The sequence below is a fragment of the Eutrigla gurnardus genome, assembly GCF_963514095.1.
Source record: "Eutrigla gurnardus genome assembly, chromosome: 1".
NCBI classification, from domain to species: Eukaryota; Metazoa; Chordata; class Actinopteri; order Perciformes; family Triglidae; genus Eutrigla; species Eutrigla gurnardus.
Window position 1 is genome coordinate 12245798 of NC_139915.1, and position 22570 is coordinate 12268367.

At 41.6% G+C, this 22570-nt stretch overlaps 1 protein-coding gene across 5 annotated transcripts in view; it reads right to left on the reverse strand.

Moving 5' to 3' along the window:
* Positions 1-22570, reverse strand: part of pcdh17 (protocadherin 17) — a 50701-nt gene that overhangs the window by 12817 nt on the left and 15314 nt on the right. For 2 of the 5 annotated variants that reach the window (XM_084019092.1, XM_084019090.1), the window contains exons 2-3: positions 17150-17208; positions 16519-16688 (exon numbers count right to left, since the gene is read on the reverse strand). In XM_084019092.1, coding sequence (XP_083875218.1) covers positions 16519-16688; positions 17150-17208 — 229 coding nt within the window. Of the gene's footprint in view, positions 1-12915; positions 13998-16518; positions 16692-17149; positions 17209-22570 lie in introns of those variants that run through there. The other 3 variants (XM_084019091.1, XM_084019089.1, XM_084019093.1) reach the window with 2 other exon arrangements.

The following is a 22570-nucleotide window of genomic DNA, read 5'->3' on the forward strand; positions in this document are numbered from 1 at the left end:
TTAGTGCCCAAATTGAGGCACCCTTGCCCTGTTCTGATAATGTGACTAACAAAATGAGGACAAACACGTCCAGCATTGTGAAGGCTTCATTCAGATGATCCATACAATAACAAGATCCACCAGACTTCATGCAATCCTGTCACATTTGCCGAATTAAATCGCTTTCTTTTATTGTCTCCCTCCGTCTCTGTCTGCCTCTCTGTTTGTCGCTCTCTTTTGAACAAAGGGGATTTGAGGAACTCAGGGTGTCATGGCTTTGTGCAAGTAATCATTCCCATGTGTGCTGCTTTAGCAGGATTAGGGAAAGTGCTTCTGATTCTCTGTCTCAACAGAGCCATCACTGTGATACCACAACACATACAGTATATAGCATAGTAGTGTCCTTAGTGTTGTACTGACTATTGGTTCTGCAGTATCAAATGACCTTGACATTTTTTTTTTTTTGCGTTTTGTATTAAGAATGGACCTAAGCTCTGAGACACGTAAATTCATTGAAAAAAGAATAAATGGCAAATTATATGAGCCTAATGCTTATTTGACAGCTCGCTGCCAGTAGCAATAGCTTCCTGCTGGCTGAAACAGGTCAAACACAATAAAAACCGGGTAGCTAGGTGAAACATGTCAAGAGGCTCGACACTCGAGCCAAAAGCCATCCAAGAAGGGGCCAATACCTTGAAGAATGAGTCATAGATGGTGCTGTCTTGCGGTTACATAAAATGTATGATGTACACCAGAGCTATTCACTTGGCGGCCCTTGGGCCGAATCCAGACAGTGAAGGAATATTTGCTGGCCCTTTTAGTGGAAATTAACAATCCTCACCGCATGCTCCCGCTTTGTTCTTCTTCGTGTACTTTCCGCACCTGATGTTGTTCTGATGACCGTTCCGTTTGGTTGAATCACAACGATGACGCTTTCTACTTTGGAACGTTGACACAGAAAACACTGTATTTTGATAAGCTGTTGCACTCTTCAGACTCGTGGTGTGAGTGGTACCGGAGCTGAACCGGACCGGCACTTTTATAATAAAAATGCCACTGTGTGTCTCCGTCTGAAATCCGCTGCGCTCGCGCTGCCTGCTCGCTCAGATCCGCTCGTGCTCACATGTGCTTATGCAGGTCGAGTGTTTACTCGAAATATATGCAGACGGACTTGTCAGTAAAGTTTCAGTCATGTTCTCCGTGTTGTTCTCTCTTGTGATGACTTTGAGACGGCGCTCCTTGAAAACAACATCAAGCAATGCGTTTGTCGTATTACGACGTGATGATGTATGTACAACAGGCAATCAGGCATGTGACTGCAAAGCGGCGGGGACCCCTGTGGGGGGGCAATCATGCTGAGGCACAGTACAGATCGAATGGCCCTGGTGTGAGTGTGCCCTTAGTTATTTAGCCTATGTAAATACAATTTTAAATTGTTTTTTAAGCTGTGGAACTGAGTTAACCTATTTCTACCTGTATTTTTATGAAATGTTAAGCTGTTGAAATTTGAGTGAACCTTAACTTATATTTTACCTGATAAAATAAAGAGAACGACTCATTGTCGTTTTACTGCTTTACAGTATCTGTAACTATAAATGTGTTGCTCATCATTTTCAAGCCATATTTTTCCGGACATTTTGGATCATTTCCATCAACCGGCCCTCATTCAAAACTAATTGATTAGCCCTGATGTACACATCACAAAGTGATGCACAAAACATCAGAAACCATGTTTTCTATTTAGAAACCTACACGTGTAAAAATACCGTGCACTTTCACACAGACCAGAAGTCTGTTTCCTAGTGTGTGCGCCCGCTGGAGCACATGAAGTCAGGCATGTCCACTGTGTAAGTTATCAGCATATATTACACCGTGATCTATACTGAAAAAATTGTAAAAGTTTGACTCAAAGAACTATTTCTTTGTAGCGTACGAATACCACCGACACCGAGTGAGGTCTCAAATTATCAGGTGCCAGTATCATCACTCACTGTACTATAATGGTACGACTGCCTGTTACATCTGCCAAGAGGGAGGACACAAGTGTGAAGACACCTGTAAAGCTACCTGCCATGTTGCGTAGCAGCACACCAGTCAAAGTGAATTCACCGGTACACTCATGAGACTAATACGGGCAATGAGAAAACTGCACACTTTAGCGTGTAGGCATTTGATCAATTGTGCCAATGAAAGCAGTCTAGCTCCCCCTAAGGATATTGGCCGGTGTTGAACAGAGGCTAAGTGGAAAGGTGGAGAGAGGTAGGTTGAGTCGATGGTGTTGGCTTTCTCAGGCCGGGGGCCTAACACATTTAGAGAGCTAACTGACACACTTTGGATGTATTAGCCACAGTGAGCTCTGCCAACCTCTTCTCCATGTCTGTTGCATCTCCTCCTCTTCCTATTGCCATCTGTCTGTCACTGCATTCTCCCCTCCATGCAAGGCTGAGGAACGTGCCTTGTGTTTCAGCAACATTGCTTTAGCATTGATGTTCCTCCGTGCCCCAGCCAAATTGGTGTTTGCCGTCTAGACACTGGTTACTTGTGTGTCTGTCTGGATAAACATGCGCACACGCTAACACTCTCCCATGTCTGTTTCTAAGTATGATGAGATTAGAAAGAAATTGACGAAAATGAAATACCAGTCTATTAGTCTACCCGTCGGGGTAATCATTTCAAATAGAAATGTGTTTTCCATCTCACTATCTAATTTACACATTCTTTTTCTCTCCATCTGTTTCACTCCTGAGACTAGCACAAGGCTTTAAAATAGACTGGGTTCAAGTCCAGGCCACTGCAATAAAACACAAATAAATCGAAAGGTATAGTCATAAATACATCTGGCATGGCTTTTGAGAAAGAAACCCCAAAGGGTAGAGGACCCCAGCTCTCTCTCTCTCTCTCTCTCTCTCTCTCTCTGACAAATGTATGCATCAAATTTGAAGGTGAGGAAAAACAACTCTCCTCAATCCACGCTGCCCCATTCTATGTGGTGGTTTAAGATTAGGGTCAAAGCTTAGAAGGCTTACACAAGATAAGAATAGGATTAAAAGAGCTCAGAGATGTAGAATTACAGATCAGAGAACTGCTGAAAACACACCTGAATTGTAAACAAATTTGGCAGCCACCTGTCCTGGTGGACAATCCCGGCATCATGGGGGGGCAAAACAATGTATTCCTGATGGGAGAAAGGGAAGTGAATATTATGGAAGCAGCATCCAATATTCCAGAGAGGGATTCAGCACACATCACAGAATGCCTCTGCAGTTAGTCTGTTAGATTTGGGATTAATGGACTCCAGAGGGGCCTGGACACACACACACACACACACACACACACACATACACACACACACACACACACACACACCAACTACCACAACCCTGCCTGATAAGATTCACAACCCAGGCTAGCAAAGCACTGTGGTGCAGAGTACATCTATTCTAGTAACTCTCCACAGTAGATGCTCTACTGCGGCATGGCACCGTGTTACAACACGTTGTAAGTCAGTGAAGGCAGTTAGCGTAATTTCTGAACAATCCAGTCAACGCTGGACAACAAAATGCTTCGACTGTCTAGTTGGTTCGGGGGCATGATTTCCATGAATGCAGCACAGGCTCTTTCCAGTCATGTCTGGATTGTTTGGACAAGTTCTTTATTTTGCTTGTCAAATTGCGAAGCACATGTCCAGACACACACTCACACACACGTGCATGCATGCATACGTGCACACACAACCGTAAGTTGCCTCCGAGCTCCATTGAGTTCATGCAAATTACAAAAATGCAAATTCTGGTCGTGAGGCTCAGCTGTCCTCTGATGCATTTTGAGGAAAACACGACCAAATGGAGAAAACGCACAATGAATCTATTCCCTTTAATCTCGACAGACAGAAAGACAGCCTAATCCCAAACCTGACTGCCTTTCCACCTCGATGCCCAGCCTCTCCCCATTCCCCCATTCCCCCATTCCCCCCCCCCCCCCCCCTCCTCCCCCCTCCTCTAGCATCCCCTGCCCTCTGGGCTAAAATCACAGGTGCAGGCAAATGCAAACCACTGAGTGGAAAATGCTCGTTGACAGCATTCTGGTGTGTTTGCGATTGGTCAGTGAACAATGAGGGAGTTTCCCGAACCACTTGTCGTGCTGACGGAACAGCTGGGCAGCAACACCAGACACGGATCAGGGTGGGAAGAGCCCAAGCGAAACAACAACTTAAATGAAATTTAGCAGAATTTAAACTCACTGTCATTTCACAAACTGTTTGTGAGTTGCATAGGAAATAAGACTTCTCACAGTCTCACAGTTATTCACGGGGCACTTTCCGACATTCAAACTTCGAAATTAGCTTCTTGATGCAGTAGGATTTGTCTAATTTCCTTGGAAATTGTTGCTTTCTAATTCGTATGTGAGTGGAAGTGGTCATAATTTTGCAGCTCAAAACTGAAAAAGGAATATGGTGGCAGTCACCTGTTGTTCAAAACATCTTGAATTCTGATGTAGTTGCCTAGATACAGCAACAGCGAGTGTGTATCTTCTATTGTCTGTGGTACTGGCTGGCTCCGCAATTGTCTGCCTCATCTCTTTCTTGAGCACCAGCATGCAGACACACAAGTCTACGCAAGCACGGGCCCCCAGCCCAACACAGCTCTCATCCACATGCTCATCCTGAGCAGCATTATCACAATCTAAGGAACTAGATTATCCCTAGGCTCCAAACTTCATCCTCTCTGATCCCCACGTGGGAGGGGATGAGAGGGAGCACAGGGGACCATCAACCAGATTTGCCACTTGTTAATCAAGGCAGATTTTGACCACCTTCAGGGACAGATGGGCAACTGTTTTCAACCCCCCCCCCCCCGAAATGGTCATTATGCTATCGAGGATATCCTCCAGCAGCAACAACCAACCATGTTTTTAAGAGAATCGCAGTAATGCTTATTTTAAAAGTAAAAATCAATCACAGGCTGCCGACATTTTTAAATTAATATGATGCATTGCCCTTTTCTCAGAGGAAAAATGCATTTTCTGCATTTCACAAGGTGTAAAAAAATAATAAAAAATATTGCTACATGACACTTTGATGAATATTTTCAACTTGCTACAAATAATTCCAACTATAGAAACTGAAAACATGAGTGAATCTATTCCAAACTGGGAGTAACATATACCGATCGAATGGTGTTCTCTTTTAAAAACCGGTCACAGAAAAAAAAAAACTACAAATCTGCAACACATCCAACCATCTTCCTCATCGTGGTCTGAATTTCAATGAAGCGTGTGCATGAGTAAACCAAATGAGGAGGCGCAAACACCCATAAGATCTGTATGAAGATCCATCACACTTAGTTGTTTACACTGCAAGCCTTCTAAATCTCCATAATAGATCTTTGTTGTGGTTTGGGGTGGGGTGGTGAGGTCAGCTGGTAATTGGCTGCTGGTAATTACAGATGCATCTTAAGCTTGCTGACATTGTCCGTGGGGCTTTGGAGACCCGCTACCACCTAATTCACCGCAGAGATTACCGCGATGTACAGAAAATTACACGATGCCCATTCATGCATAATGAAGCAGCAGTTGAAACTCCTCATCTCAAATCTAACCTGCTGTTTACCCTTTCATGCCATTGAAGGTGTCACATGTTTAGAATAGAATGTATTCAATGTTATAAATTATATATTTAGCTGCATGTTTTAGTTTTTTTGCACATTTAAGATCCAATCACCCTGTTCTTGCCCCTACTCTTCTCTAAATGTCAAAGCTCATCACTCCTCCAACTCTTCCATCTTTTGCCAGCAGCCCCACAAGGGTGTTTTCCCCCTCTGTGGGGCTGCTTCCTCGGGACGGGAGGTAGCGCGGGGACAATAGCAGCCACCCAATTAAAGCTGTGTTGGCCTCGCAATTCCTCAAGGTATTGCCATGTGACAGTTTAATTAACCAAGCCTCTTATCTTAATTTAGCAGGATCAAAAAGTAACAAACTGAGGTTATCTGAGAAAAACACTACCAGTCGCCATCCTCACAAACTCAACAAGACGCTCACACATATGCACACTCTTTCTTCCTCTCTCTCTCTCTCTCTCTCTCCCTTCCCAAGTGTGTGACACTATGGTACAGTGTCACACACGTTAACAGAGATGACACTATGGTACAGTGTCACACACGTTAACAGAGATGTTTGATGAAGTCATACAGCAAGACACTGCAAAGCACAATTTATAGTACAAATAATCTGCTGCTTTATGCGATATCTAAGCTGCAGGGGTCGGCCTAATGACAGACTTACACGCACACACTGCCACGAGTGTGTGTGTGTGTGGGTTCAGGCGTGTCTTAACATGGTGAGTGTTTACGTTGACAGGTTTTTCTTTTGATTTTGAACCGATGGCTCTATGGCTGCAGGAAGTCAGGCACCATGCTACTTAATCCAATCTCCCATGGAGCCTGCCTGCTGTCCCGCCCCTCTTCATCCATCCATCCATCCATGAGCTCATTCTTCTCATCATCTGATCTATCATCAACTGGTTGCCATGCCTCTTACTTCCTTCCTTCGTTATGACCGGGTTTTAGCCTTTCAATCCAATTAGTTGAGCTTGTATTTATCAAATACATACAGCCCTGCGACTATTGCTCCGTATACCCCTTCATATATCCAATGTGTCTTCTTTTCTGACATTGACATCACTGACATCATCCCATCCGCTGTAATCGCACAAACCACATCGCCTTTCGTTGTTTTCAGCAATTCCTCTTCTTCAAATAAATACTCCATTATCTATAGCACTGCAGGCGGTGGATGAAAGGACATTACTAGTTATGGTTGAGCGGAGAAGAAGTCCTGATGCCTTAGACAGGCCTAGGCCCATTTATATCTCTGGTTCCTGATGCAATGTAACATGGAGAAACAACGCCTGAGGGCACAGCAAATATTCATTCACATGAGCGAAATAAACAGGCCAGACAAAGAGGCCCTTCACTTATTTCTTCCTGATTCAGTGGAAGTTGTGCTGAATCCACTGTCTAGGGAAACTTTTACCAGGCATTTCATTTTCACATAATCAAAACTGAACAATCTGCCACTTGGAAGTTTTTTTTTTTTTTTTTTTTTATAATGCTGCTGCGTACAATAAAGAATTACTTGGCACACCTTTTTTTTTTACCAAAATAAAGCATTGTGTGATTTGTGTGATCCAAAAAAAGAATCAGAAAGAATCTGCTGATTGTGGTACAACTGAGCATTCAGTGAACACACAAGTGATGTGTATTCGGGGAGATCAGTGTGAAAACAAAAGAGACATTTGTGATTTCACCTCCAGTAATATTGTTATGAGCTGACATGTTAAATAACTACAGGTGATCATTTGTCATGCGTAACGCAACACTTGAAAAGCAAAAGTGCTTTTCAGATGGAGAGAGCAAAAGTGCTCTCTCCATCTGTCTCTTTATAATGAAGCGGAATGTTGTAGGTGCTGATGATTTGACATCATATTTTAGATATAACATTAAAAAAAACAATTCAAAATACAAAACACAGAGAACACTCCAGTTCTACTTGACAGCAATGTGTTGCAAACAAATAAAATAAATAACTTTAATTTTGAATTGGAACATCAAAAACTTAAATGTAATTTCCTGTAGTCATTTGTGATGTTTAATTTATTATATGGACTCTTTGCGGATTCCTTTCTCGTAGTCTGACCTGAAAAAGATCCAACTCAAGAGACTACAGATGGCAACCTGCTTTGTGTGACGGCCCTCCTGTCCAGCAGGAGTGTGTGTGTGTGTGTGTGTGTGTGTGTTCCCCTTTGTTATTGTCTTGCAGGAACCTTGAGGGTGGAGTACAATCAGCTCACCTGGGAGCACCTGTCCCAGTGTCCCAGTCCTGCAGGTGCCTCTTACTCCCGGCACCGTGTCATTGTTTGCGTGGCTTTTGCCGTCTTAGTAATGTAGGTTTTGCATCGTAACTAATTCACTCAACCATCTGCTGGCACAATGACAATACTGTTTTCTTGCTGTCTTTTCATCTGTGCACCTTTTTGTTTAAAACTGTATTTTTTTTTTTGTCATGACATGACCTTTGACTGTTACAATACAGACAGAAGTCCACAAGGACAGTTAAGTTGCAACTTCAAACTTAAAACAAAACAAAAAAAATTCAATCATTTTCTACCAACTAATCATGTGCCTATAAAACAGTGAATAAGGACAATTAGCAATTAATCAAGCTATTTATTCTTGTTAAAATGTTTGCAACTCGTAAGCGGTGACTGTTGGAAACTTATCGTGATATGTTGCTAAAACAATCATAAATCAGAGATGAGAATAACGATTCATATCACTGAAAAATAATAGGTAGGAAGTCAAACAGGCTATAAAAGCATATGTACACAAGTGTGGTTAATGTCTAAAATGACATCACATACACAAACAAGCACACACACACATGCCCGGCTGTCCATGGACGGAGGACAGATGGCCTCGGAGTGGCTGTGGTCCAGGAAGTGACCACGTTCTGTATCATAATAATCTGCTCTGTCGTAGCCTCCCTACTGCTGCGCTGGACAACATGTTCCACCCACTGAGAGCAGACACTGGAGCAGCTCTTCTGCAGTCACACATCCTCTTAGTGGGGTGCTGTCACGACAAACTAAACTTGTATTATGAGCGCTCCTTCGTTTAAACCTGGGAAACCTGTCAAGGCCCACAGCTATCACGATCGGACGCAGCGAAGAAACACACGCGAAGGGCTGCAAAAGCACAGCACCAGAATTCTCAAAAACATATCCAATAAGCCTTTAACCATCCAGACGTGGAGTTATTTATGTCAGTGCAGCATGCGCATTTCTACCACACACAGACACAAGCAACGAGGTCCCACTTCATTTCTATCTTAAAATATCTCAGCCCCAGACTTATGATAACGTCCTCATTGTGTGTGCTGTGATCACACATTTAACAAAGCTTTTCAATGAGAGGTTTATGCTTGGGAAAAAAAAAAAGAAAGAAAGAAAAAAAAAACACACTTCGGCTGCACTGCCATGGGGCTCAGCCGCAGAATGTTAATTAATTTCATTTATAGCACGAACGCAAAATCTACAAGGTTGTTGTTCATGTGATTACAAAGAGAACAACTGGGAGCAGAGATATGTCTGCTGAGATGATGGAGCGGATAAAAACACTGGTTTTCTCTCTTGCTGTTGGTCTACATCTCTCACACATGTGGTCAAACACGTTCGGCAGGTTTTCACCAGCGTGAAAAACGCACATGCAGGGGGATAGCGTAGGTTACAAGTGTGTTTACAGCAAGCAAGTCTGTGTGCATGTAGAAACTGTAAACATGAAATATGCAAACTCATCAAACCGCCGAGCCCCACTTCCTGACTTCTATTACACACAAATGAGGCATTAAAGCAAACACATTCAAATCCATCAGCAGGTGAGGCTTCACACAAGAACGACAAATACAAGCATCTCTGTCTAGATCCACAGCTCAGCATTAAGGAGCGTGTTCAGTGCTGTGCGTGTTAAATCTGTGTTTCGGAGAGTTGAGTGAAAAAAAAAAAAGATCATAATGTCAGAGAGTTTGCTGGACCCGACAGCGGATGCAACTTTAACAATAGGGTTGAAGAGTGATTAACTTTAAATCTCCATGACTCCAGACTAATCCTTATACTCAGTGCGCCTACATGTTTCTATGAGCCTTGAATAACATTTCCATTTAATGGCAGTGTGTGTTTTGTTCAATGCCTCATATGACAGAGCACACACACTTGGATTAATACCCTGTAATGTTCTTATTACAGAGTGGTGCGAGGAGACAGCCGTGAACATTTAGGGGCAGCGGCCCTCTGCAGGAGGAAAGCTCATTCAATGTTTTTTTTAAAAAGATGAGTCAAATCATGCTATGATAAGAGGTTGTAATGGTGCTTAGAGTGAAATAAGACATATTTTTACGCATTGCTTCCATAAACATGCCATAATTATTCACCGCGGCTACCAGGGTGAAAGGATAATGCCAGAGATTTATGGCCCAATTGGTAAGAGTCCGAGATATTCATCAATCCTCTCCAATGCTGTGGTGCCACAGTGCTTGAGAGAGGCTTCACCGACTGAATGAGGATCAGGGGGTGAGCCGCCATGCAGGCTGCTTGAGGTTTAGAGGTGGAAATCACATCCTGCAGCCAGCCTGGCCCAATATCACACACACAGCGCAAGAGGGAGGACGTGAGAATGGACGTTATCCTTCACCAGCCGCAATCATAACAATGGAATTTAATAAAACTTTGTGTATTAAAGAAAATATAATCCCTAAAGCTTCCATAATGAGAGGGAAGAAATCCAAAGACTGTGATATTTCCCCTCCCTTCACCCCACAAGATTTTAGGCTTTCCACAGGATTCCACTAGCTTAGCGGCAAATCGCCTCACTGCTGTGCGATACCACCATATCCTCTAAGAATGGGGTGAACACACGATCTGACGCTGTGGGCCCACATAACACACACACACACACACACACACACACACACACACACACACACACACACACACACACACACACACACACACACACACACACACACACTCGCAAAATCGTATTTGACTTTGAGTGATGCTTCCTAGAGAGGCTGATGGTTCTAATTCTCCACACCAGGAAAGTAACTGGAGATGTTGCTATGAATCAGCCCGGCCAGGGAGAGGCCATGGTGAGCTCAGGAGATGAGGAGTGGGAAAAGATGAAGGGCTCAGGGACAAATCCAATGGCTAGCATCAACCAAAGAAACATGAGGATCTGGCGGCGGTTTTCAGATGTTGCTTGTTTCTATGAAATAGACTATTTTAGAAAATGTATTTTACTATTTGATATTAAAACACAAATAGATATGCCGAAACTATTCCAATTAATTTAATAACAATTATAACAATAATGGATGAAGCAAGCAGTCGGCGGGTGACTTCACGAGCGACATCACTGGAATGACACACGTGCGTGTCTCCACCGGATGTAAATGCACTCCGATGGCCTCCATTAATCACGTTTAAACAGACAGATGTGATAACGTCACATGAAATCATGACTCCTCCATATGCTGCCTGTTTGGAGTAATGTCTGTAAACTACCTCATTACAATGCTCTCAAAAGAAGCCTCTATCTCAGCAGATGGACGTCCATTAACCTGCAGAACAATTACTTCAGCGCGGTGTGAAGAATCTCACATTAACGATGTCCTCTCTGTACTGGACAGTACATCCAGACTTAATTGTCTATTGTTCCAACTTGCTTAAAGGAGTCATTAAATAATAAGTAATACAAGTTCTGCTTTTACCTTTGAAAACTAATGTTCTTGCTGTACTTATTTCCAGGGGTATACGGTCTTTTCTTTGACTGTAAATTGAAATCATGTTGACGCCAATGATAGATTTATTCACATCCTCTTGATCACAGAGCCAGAGTGTTTTAAATGTATGACTATCACACATCATAATATCACATCATATCATCTAGTCATGGTATAGAGAAATTGGAACCATGTCTTCCTGACAGCAATATAATAAGTTATAAGTTGTTTTTGGTCTTCGTCGGATGAATAAATGTCAAAAAGTCAGTTCTATGATTGAGTCACATTCTGGCCGTGGCTCCGTCACATGTCCACCCTAGAAATGTTGCAGGAGACGTGCGTCTCCAAGCAGCCAGATTTTGTGTCGCTTTGTTCATTTGGTGTTTTACATTATATTGTGTCTGAAAGGTGTATTTCTCTCTTTCGTGCTGTTGTTCTCTGGCTTCAACAGAAACTTTGCATTTAAACAATAATCTACACCCTAAAAGGGAACGCACATAAAAAATGACTATTTTAAAACGGCCAAAGGTATTGGCTGATTAACTAATCCATCAGATGTGCTAAACCATCGCCGACACAGCTGCAGGAGTAATCATTGTTTTTGCAGATGTTTTCAAATTTCTGAAACAACATGACCCAACCAAGTGACTCAAGAATAAATACATATTTCATGCACTCACAATAAACTACATGACAATCTTTATTAACTGTACTGGCCTTGGTGCAGTATTTGTAACAACAATGAAATGCACCCAATTGTGCTGCTTTTTGAATGCAAACTGATTCAAATTAGGTATAAAACGCAGCATCTAGCCACCCAATAAAACTGTGTCTGCATTTATCCATCCATGAAATATGAATGATGTTGAATGGAATGCCCTTTTCCAACAGTCAAATAAAGGTTTATTGAAGGCCAAAGTGAGTAGGATAGAGGTTGTCATAGCTACAAGTGTGAAAAGGGCATCTGATCTGACTTCTGACCAGTCAATTAATGTTGGAATTGCATTTTTTGTATCACAAAGGGTTCGTGATACAAAATTAATTGCTGTGAATAAAAAGGAGAAAAAAAGAAAGAGATTGTGGAGACTTGAAACACTTTGGAAAAATACAGTAATGCTTGAGTCTTAAGATTAAGACTGCCACAAGGGAAGATGGGTGAATATTTAAGATGGATTAAAGTCTGAATATTGAGTTGCTTATTCTCAGTGTGGCCTGCAAAAAAACCCTATTATTCAACAAAACAACAGATAAAGACCTCATTTTTCTCATGAATTTACAGATGAATACATTTTAATTTGCACCCTCTTCTTGCATGGATGTGTCACAATACCACAATGAGGACTATAAGTCCATTATATAAAATCACTTAAAAAAAAGATAAATTGTGCTGTTTGTTCTGGCTACGGTATTTAATTGAAAAATGCTAATGATGAGAATAACAACAGTGGTGAAATACATCAGCACTATATGATAACAGGATTACAAAATATTGTTTAATACCTAATGGCTAAAATATCAACTACAGCAGCAGATAGAAACGCCAATAACGGATTGAATAGAAAACACTCAAGAGCTCTTCCATGGCTTCAGCATCTTAGTAAATTACTTTTTTTTTTTTTTTAAATAGAAGATGCTTCTTAATTGACTGAAAGAGCCATATAAAACCAAGGACTCCTTTTTTTAGATACGAGCCAACAAGTGCTGCATCCAAGACACTAAAAGAGGTTAGGCAGTTTTTAAATGTATATTGCTACCAGCCAGAGAAATTACCAGATGACATGTTGTAGGAACGTCACACAATATATTTTTATTATATTATGATACAAACTGCACATGCAGTCGACTCGCTGACATCCTCGGCATCATAAATTATTGAAAAACCTGCAGCAAAGACAAGCCTCATATGAATATAGGGTTTACTGAGCAACTATTAAATTAAACACCATCCTTTATTTGAGTACAGTGTATGTTTGTGTGTGCATTCATATCATTGTTTAGGTGTGTGTGTTTTAACAATTGACAAAGCATGACAATTCCCTTATTTAAGCTATACACAAGATGAGGGATTATGTGGGGGTGGGGGTTTTCTATGGCCCTGCCACAAATAACTGGGAAAAGTCAATTTCATCGCCTTCTTCTGCACTGTCACAGGAGCACATATCATGCTGTCTCTCCTCACTGTATCCTCCCTGTAGTATCACTTCCTCCCCTGTCCCACTCATGCGTTCCCTCTTAAAACAAGGCAGGCGGCTTGATTATGACACTCCCAAGTGCAGCTAATTAGGACAGGTCAGCTGGTACACTCAAACAGTGTCCCTGTCAAACAGAGTCTCTCCACGCTCTTCCACTCCCTGTCCATTTCCTCGGACAGCCCTATCAGTGGGTAACATCTCCCTACACCACTGCCGCCTGTCTGTTCGGGATCCGGACTACAGCAGTCATCTCCACGGAGGCGAGCAACGCACTGCCAGCCCCTCTGCTGGAGCCAGACAAGCCTTCATCAACATCTGCTCAATAAATCACTGTTTAAAAGTGGCAAAAAAAAAATGAAAAAAATGAATACAAATAAATAAATAAAAATGCATTTCATATACTAAGGCTTAATTAATGCGTTGCTACCACATTTCCAGGGCTAATTAATCAATTTGAGACTGGTCCCTGGTGCAAAGATGTCCAGATTATGTTGTCTGAAAGAAAACGGCACAGAAAATCAGAGAAGGAGATGAATTACAAGCATGGAAACCGAGAGATTTTGTTTGTGCTACCAATGCATATAACCACAGGAGAGCATAAACTCGGAAAAGAAGCAGAAGTCGGAAAGAAAGAGAAGCCCCAAAACGATGGCAATATCCAAAACAAAAAGGAGAATGATACACAAGTGTGTGTACACTGTCGGCTCCCACCTCGTGACTATAAAGGCTAAGAGCTGAAACAGGGCTGGGGATTGATTGGGACTTGAACTAGATGCTTTGTGCACTTGTAGTTCTGTTTATACTGAGCAAGTGAATGAGGCCGTCGAGTCCTGGCAGGCAAGCAGAGAGAGCTAATAATTGGGAGGGCCATGCTTGGAGAGAAACAGAGGTTTTAAGATGGGATGAAGGAGGTACGGAGGGAGGGGGGTCGAGAGAGAGACCTATGAAGTAGATGCTAAGTGCAGAGATGTGAAGGAAATAAGCCTGCAGGAAAACGACCCCAGCAACAGCAACCAATGACAAGCTCCCTTTTCCTTTTTTCCCCCCTTCCATCGGATAATAGACATACCTGTGTGCTTCCATGTGTACGGTTCAAGTGTGTGCACAGAGGGAGCTGAATTTAAAACCCACGGATATCAATATCAAAGCAGACGCCTTAACTCTTTTAATCACATTTCAGTTTCCTCAATTCACTCTCTTTTTACTAAGCCTCATTAATTAACCATAACATTACTATATTAAATTACCTGTACATGAGCTGTACTGTTTAAGACAAAGTAGCAGATGGGACTTGAGCTCACCAGGCACAAGGTGACCATCTTGCGATTCATCTCAAACAGCAGGAGGACATAAAGCATAAAAAAACAGACCTTTTTAAGCAGATGACACGGTGATATTGTTACAACTTAATAAAGATGCGCTGGAACCCTGCCAGAGTGATGTTTGCCACCCTTCACTCGTTGCTGCTCTTGCACCTTGCCTTGGCCTCCTGCCCCTGCCCTCCCCCACAGCACAGCTAAACCCATATGTTATTGGCTAAACACAGCCAGCTGCAGCCAGTTAACTGTCTAATCTCACATCAATTGATTTCCCCAAACAAGGAGAGGTGGAGAAGTGGAACGAAAGTCGCGGAGCAGGGCTGAGTGTGGGAATAAATGGAGGGGCTCCGGCGAGTGTGAAACAGGCGAGGGCAGATTGCAGCCCGAGTTTCCATCGCTTGTTTACGTCTCTTGGTGTACAGGTGTGACAATATCTTGTTTCGAAAAGGAAACTGATGGTAGAAGACAAACAGAAAACCCAACGGTGGATGGACAGGCTGCGGTTTGCAGTAGCAGTAAATTTCCACCAACAATTGGGACCGCTTTCACCAGCTGACTACTGCCGCGCACACTCGTGGCTCCGTTTGTCATGCGCTTTGTGTGTATATATGTGATTCTTTATGTCCCTCATGGACAATAAAATGGGAACATTTTCAAAATGAGAAACATATGGAGCTTTTTAATTGGCCAATTTCTCTTGCCTGTGTGTGGCTTTTTTTTTTTTTATTAAAAAAAAAAACAATGAAAAGGGGAAAAGAAAAAATGCTAGTCAGACACTCATATTGCAGCACAAATTGTCATAGTCCTTCTCCAAAGAAAAAAATAAGCAGACCTTCTGTTCCCTGGATTAATAGCTCCATTACAGAGAATCCATGTTCGCTATACCGCACTGTACTTCTGGATCCAGTCATTGAGATACTTCTTGGTGTTGGGACTTTACTGGGTTCGTGTTTCTGTGGGAATATCTGTTTTGCCATGCAGGTAATGGCCCACACTGAGTTACATGGCTGGACGGAGCGGCAGTGTGGAATTTACCATACCACCTCCTGTTCCATTCCTTCCGTCTACACCGATGTATAATCTTGGCTTTCCCGCGACCGCTGACCCTGCACTAATCATGCGAGGTTGCCTGGGTGGGGTGGGACTGCAACAACTCATATCCGGGGAGTTATTGTTCTACACATGTCATGTGTAATCTGCCCGACCCACAGCGCTTAGAATAATTATTCATATTTAATCACCACACTACGAAGCTACATCTCCTGCCGCTCACTAAGTCATTTTCCATGTTCCATTATCAAAGTTTCAGAGACGGGTGCTCAGAGAAGAAGGACTAAATGGAGAGGCTGAAGAAGTTGGGCTTATAAAAACATAATGGGCTTGTCTGCTTTGATAAACTGAGGACGTGTAGAGAATGCACACATGCGCTCGCTCTCTCTCTCTCTCACTCACACACACACACACACACACACACACACACACACATTAAATGAAAGAAAGTGCAGAGAACAAAGTCGGGGAGAATAAAGTAGCCAAGTACAAGTTCAGATTGTGAGCATTCAGGCAAGGAGCTCAATCGCTGTTACAAATAACTGCAGCACAGGGAAAAAAAGCAGTTTGAAATTCGATTTGAATGTGTCTGATTCGTGCGGCGACATTCATTGCTCATGCAGTCAAATTTGCAGATGAGGACTCACCTTGTTCCAAAGGAGGGGGTTTCACACCTGTAGCCTTCAACTTGAGGGCTTCTTTTGCAGTCATATCGCAGCAGGAGCCTTTGTTGGTGTCCTGGTCGCTGTCAGCCTGGTCACTGTCACCATGACCACTGTCTCGCAGGCTCGCTCGCTCCGGGTCTTTGAATGTTGAGCTGCTACACACATGAACAAAGAAAATAATGTTACTACAGTGTTTGGAGGAGAATCTGTTGAGGATTGTTTTCCTTTTGTTAACCCTCAGTGGAAGTTTAGAGACAATATGAAACATTGATGAGTATCCCTGAATGCTTCAGTAAAACAAGTGAAACTACAATAAATAGGACTCTGAATGGAATAAAATGCTTCTAAAAACAGCAGCACTGACTGCTAAAGGAGACTAAAGATTAAAAAGAAAAGCAGAGTATGTGTGTGATTATCTTTTATGTATTATAAGGAATACTGTAAGTGACCACTTTAAACCCAATTAAATGTACATACCCCTCCTCTCCCTGCCACAGCACGGTATAATTAATTGTCAGGTTAGTTACTGTTGCTATATTACTCTGCTGAGACTATTGGAGAAAAGAAAACAATAGTGTGAGATGCAGTGACTGTTATAGATCCAATCTCTTACCTTTGAACAAACTGTTGTCTGCTACCCATATAATTAGGCTCAGTGGGGAAATTGTCCGTCTGTGGAGAAGAGCGAGAGAAAGCGAGAGAGAGAGAGAGAGAGAGAGAAAGAGAGAGAGAGAGAAAAGGGTATGTAGTGGACTTTAAAAGGAATGAGTCCTGCTGTGAAACAAGATCTCCCAGTGACACATGATTAATTATGCAGAAAAAATGAGGTAGAGGACAGAGTAGGGGCAAATGAAATACTGGGGATGTGAGCTCCATATCGTTTAGGTTTGAGCATTTCATTAACCACATAAAGCAGGCTAATTAACTACAGAGCCCAACATCAAATCTGGCAGGCGTAATCAATAACTGCCAGGACAATAGCCTTGATGAGCATAAAAAACATGTCAGCTAAACATCTAGTTACCAAACTACACTTCTATTTGTACACTTAAAATGCAATTTGCGAGTTCCTTTCACAATGCATCTTTGTGAGTCTGTTGACCCAGCATTTAATTTCCATTTTTTTTCTCCAGAAACACAGAAATTGTTTGTGAGGATCTGTGTGTTGAACCGTTTGGTGTTTATTCGATATAGGGCTACCAGATCATACACAGGGGGCTTCATGCTATGTGAATAGATAGAAAAAGCACATACTGTACGGTAAAGTCTTAGTCAACGAATAAGAACTATGGTAAAATACATCCGTATAATGGAACGCAGGTACAAAGCCTATACTGCGTAAACTGCACAAACACTCCTCAATCCTCAGGCCGGCATGCAGCAGAGCGTTACAGACTGTATCAATCACTTTGGCACTAGAAAGTATTCTTTATCACTCTTGTTAAATATATCCAAGTACAGTATATGAGGGTTTTTAATCATGCTAATTAATCTTAAAGGTCACAAATATCCCAGTTTCTCTCTGACATTTACAGAGGTCGCTGTCAACCTTACTAATAATGAAAACAATGAATGTAAAAGCAATCAGGTGTATAGACTTTGCTATAAGCAACAAACAAACTAGAAATACAGAAAGGAATATGTTTATATTTTGTTGCAATTATTTCAGAAATCAGATATGGAGATAATACTGTAGCATTAGAAAACATTTACACAATAATTGTTTTTAAATAATTACCTGCAAAGTAGATATAATGGCTAAGTGGGTAAGGGAAAATGATAGAATAACAAGAGCAGTCTGGTACGTTCAGGAAAATACATACTTTTCCTGTAATGCATCCTTTAAAATCAGGTTAAAGACCTGACTTATGTAATATTTCCATATTCAAAATCCAAGACAATATCTAGTCTCATTTCTTGATATTGATATATCGTGCAGCCCTAGTACGAGGGGTGAAAACAATTGGCTTCAGGACAAAAATTGCTTTCGTACTGTTGTAGTGGTATTAATCGCAGTAACACAAATAATAACCCTATGTATTGTACAACTCTGTCCTGAATTGATAGGATTAAAATGTCATGTTTCGTGAGTAATGTCTCCATGTGCCAGGCTTTTTCACATGCACCGCATGACTCACAGTCGATAGAGTATTTCAATGTCATCCGTGCTCCGCAGTGGCTCAGTATGAAAAAAGGGTCGGTGAAGGTCAGAGCGACCACCTCAGTACTTTGACCTTCCATGGTTTTGCCAACACTTTTATCACTACGTAAACACTCCATTCCAAATCAGCCTTCGCTAAGATTAAAAAAAGAAAAGAAAAGAACACCCACAGGATATATCAAAGGCTGGAATCTGACCACAGAGTAAGGAAAGGATGAATTTTTCAAATTGTTTGGCATTGACATTATAACAGCCTGAGTTTCTCAAAAAGAGGAGATAGAAGTGTCTATAATAATGTGCCCCATCTGTACTTTTATGATCAGGGACTCATCCTTGGACATAGTTTCCAATAAACTCACACTGAATGAATGGACAACAGAAAAATAGTTTTACTTGATTTGTTATAGGATTCAATTTACATCCTGCACCTGTACACAAATATCCAAATATTAACTAAAAAATAATATTGACTAAAAGTGTTTTTTTTTTTTTTTTTTTTTACCTACTATAGTGTTTCCCACTGATTAAATAAATCTGATATGGCAATGATCTACTGTACTTTGATAGTGTGATAAATGGAAATCCACCACTGAATCCTGCAGCATAGTATTTGTCTGTTAGTCTTACCAAAAGAATAAGAAAACAAAACACCTTGGTGAAAGTGAAGTAGCATGTGCTCTACATCCATCCACCACCCCTACCAGCCAATAAAAAGCACATTACGCCACTTCATAGAAACCTCTTTCCTGCCAATTAGAGTCCAGGCTGATCTTAAGCTTCCATCTCTTCTTGTCTGCCTATAACTGCCCAGCCCTTCCACTACAACAGGCCACTTTCCAATTAATGGATCAATAATGGCCAGTATGTGCTGCTTTGTACTCAGACAGTCAGAGCCCACAATGAATACAGGATAATTTGAGGGGGGAATGATACAGATACATACTGGCTGGATGTCCAGCAGTTTTATTATCATTATTGAACACTGAATTATATAGCGCATAAATTCACTTAGCATTGCAAGTATCATTGAGTATTTCATGTTGCATGCTTGCATTTCTTGCCTCCTAATTTCCCCTTATGGGACTTCTTGAAATTAAATGAACTGAATTGAACTAAAGTGAATTGAATTGAGTCAAACTAAGCTGACTGAAGTTGAATGGACCCAAACGGTAGCATCTGTATATTTGAACAGAAGGAATTTAAAGTCTGACTTGCTTATGGATCTGAAATATGAGCCTTTGACATTACAAGGTTGAGTAAATCACTGGATCTATTCATCACTAGAATCCAGCAGTTCTGTGTGGCAAAGAACTTTGTGGGGAGGGGTTTGTTTCAATGGACGAGTGCAAAAGCCAAGTGTTGAATCGAAGGCCTACTTAATGATACGTTGTGTCAGGTCAATGCAGCAAGGCCACAAAAGGTCAGAGAGATACCAAGTACAATGAGGATGAGGTGTAAAAAGCAGCACTCTATTCTGTATTCCCATTGAGGCCCTAAGACTGACCAAGCAGACAGCAGGCCGATTGAGACGAATGGCACGAACGCAGTGGAGCACCGGCCGTTTCTACGCGGACTGCGTTTGTATGGACTCTCGTGTTTGATACCTTAGGTATAGGTTGTGAAAGAAGACAAATTGCAGCTTATTTTTCACACATCATTGGACAGCTCTCTTTTATTCACAGGAACGAGAGCACACCCCCTCCCTCTACCTTCCCTGCTAGGTATGATACATGCATTTGTCCTTTACTGTCTTCCAAAGACAGGCGTAGCACTCCTCACACTGCGTGTGTGAGTGTGCGAGCATGTGTGAGAAGGTTTGAGTGGTTCCAAATCTACCATAACCTTGTCAGTAAGTCTGATCTGAACTGCAGTATTAATTTTGATAAAAACTATGTCTCTGTTGTGTATGCCCATGTGTTATGTTACCAACAAGTAAACTCTAGTTTATTCCTCTTGGAAAACTGTCAAAGTAGCTCAGCACAGCCTAATGGGAAGAAAGGGTAGGTAAAGGGTAAAACAGAGTCGTTGAAGGGAAAGAAAATACGCCAGTGGAGGAAGCTGGAAACAAAAGAGGAAAACAGTGAAACGGTGAACATCACAGCAAAGTGAGAGGTTGATAAAGGAAGTAAGGGGAAAGGGGGCAGAGAAACTAGACAATAATTAGACTGCATTGATTACCAAGTGGCTGAGTAGCAATTGTAAGTGATCAAATCTAATTAGTTCGTCCTATACATCTTCCAGGAGATAACAGAGCAATCAATCAATGGGCTTAAGTGAACTTAAAGCCATCGCAGTCTACTGCCTGCTAAATATCTCCCTCTATCTTCCACATAACTTACCAGAGGTCAGGTCCAAATGAATTTCTGAGAAGTAAGAAAGTGCGGCTGGTGCTGGTAAATGGAGACTAGAGAGATTTCAACCACAATGAGGTCTTATCAGTCCAGATGGACACCTTGCTAATGATTCTGGACGGTACTTAATCATAACAAGACGTGGACAGAAGATATCTTACATGAAAACAAGCTTGTGTTTGAAGTTCACATTGGATAATATTTAATGTTTATATAGTGATGGTATTTTCGAACGCCTTCTCTGAGGGGAAAAAAACATCCCTTTTTGCTAATTGAATGGTATGCTGCACTTGGACTTTTGCATCTTCCCCTAAAAATACAACAACAAAAGCCACTCATCTCACTAAGTCTGTAATTTATATAGGATAAATATATGTGGCTTCTCTTTGATCATTTGTAATTGTTCCACATTATCCGTACACTATTTTCAAATGATCCTGCAGAGAAACATGTGGTACGACAGGTAAAAAGAGTTGAACCTGGGCAACATTCTCCCAGCAAACTTCCACTTGAGAATAACAAAATAAACAGAAAAATTAGCTTTTTCCAAGGTGCCCTGATGAGCTGTGTTGTTGGCCAAGGTGCAAAATACTAGTTACACTGGTATCTCCTGAATGGGAATAGTGCGGCTGTATAAATGATGCGAGGCACAGCTGAAATCTAGCATGCATGTGTCGGAGGAAGTTAGGAAAAGGACTATAAAAGGTTTAGTTTTGCAGCGCAGAGCATCACCAGTGAAGGAGCATCCACACAGTTGTCTAGTGGGTTACTCACATGGACCATTTAGGTGAGCCACCTTTTACTGAACTGCTTTAGTTCTGCAGGTTTCACAGGACGATCTTATATCTAATCATATATTTTATGTTTTGGGCCAATGTTTAATGTCTTGAAAAATAAATTTCAATAAATGTCGTCTTTTGTTTTCCCTGCTGTACTGAGAAAAAAAAACTGAGTTAGAGTTACAGCCGAATGTGAGATGCAGGATACATTATTTCCTGTTGCTTGGTATCTACAAAAGGTGTAAAGCCCAGTTGCTGGTCAGACCACAACAGAAAATGAAAAAGCCCTTGCTCCAGGGCTTTGTGCAGAATGATTTGCTACAGTGAGTCAACTGCATAAGTTATGTTGATTTTCCTCTATACCACAATGTTTGTCACAGGATGGCAGGTAACCATAACTGTCACACGAATGAGTGAGCTGACACTATGTGACTGATGACCCTAAATGGACTTGATGCATGTGCAATTTTTGGCATTATGAAAAGGTTTCTGTTTTTTATGGATAGACCACTATGTGCCATGGAATATTTCAGAAATGTGTGTGTGTGTTCCAGGAGTGGAAGTCAGTTGGGCAAGAGAACACGATGGAATTAGTGCCAGTGTAACAATAACATGCGAGGAAAGGCTGTATGAGACTATATTGATTATTTGTCCGACTCCTAGTGATCAGTCATTTAAAGTACACCTCCTACTGACCGGTCTCTCCTCTCGTCCACATCTCTAATTGTACTGAGAACGACTGC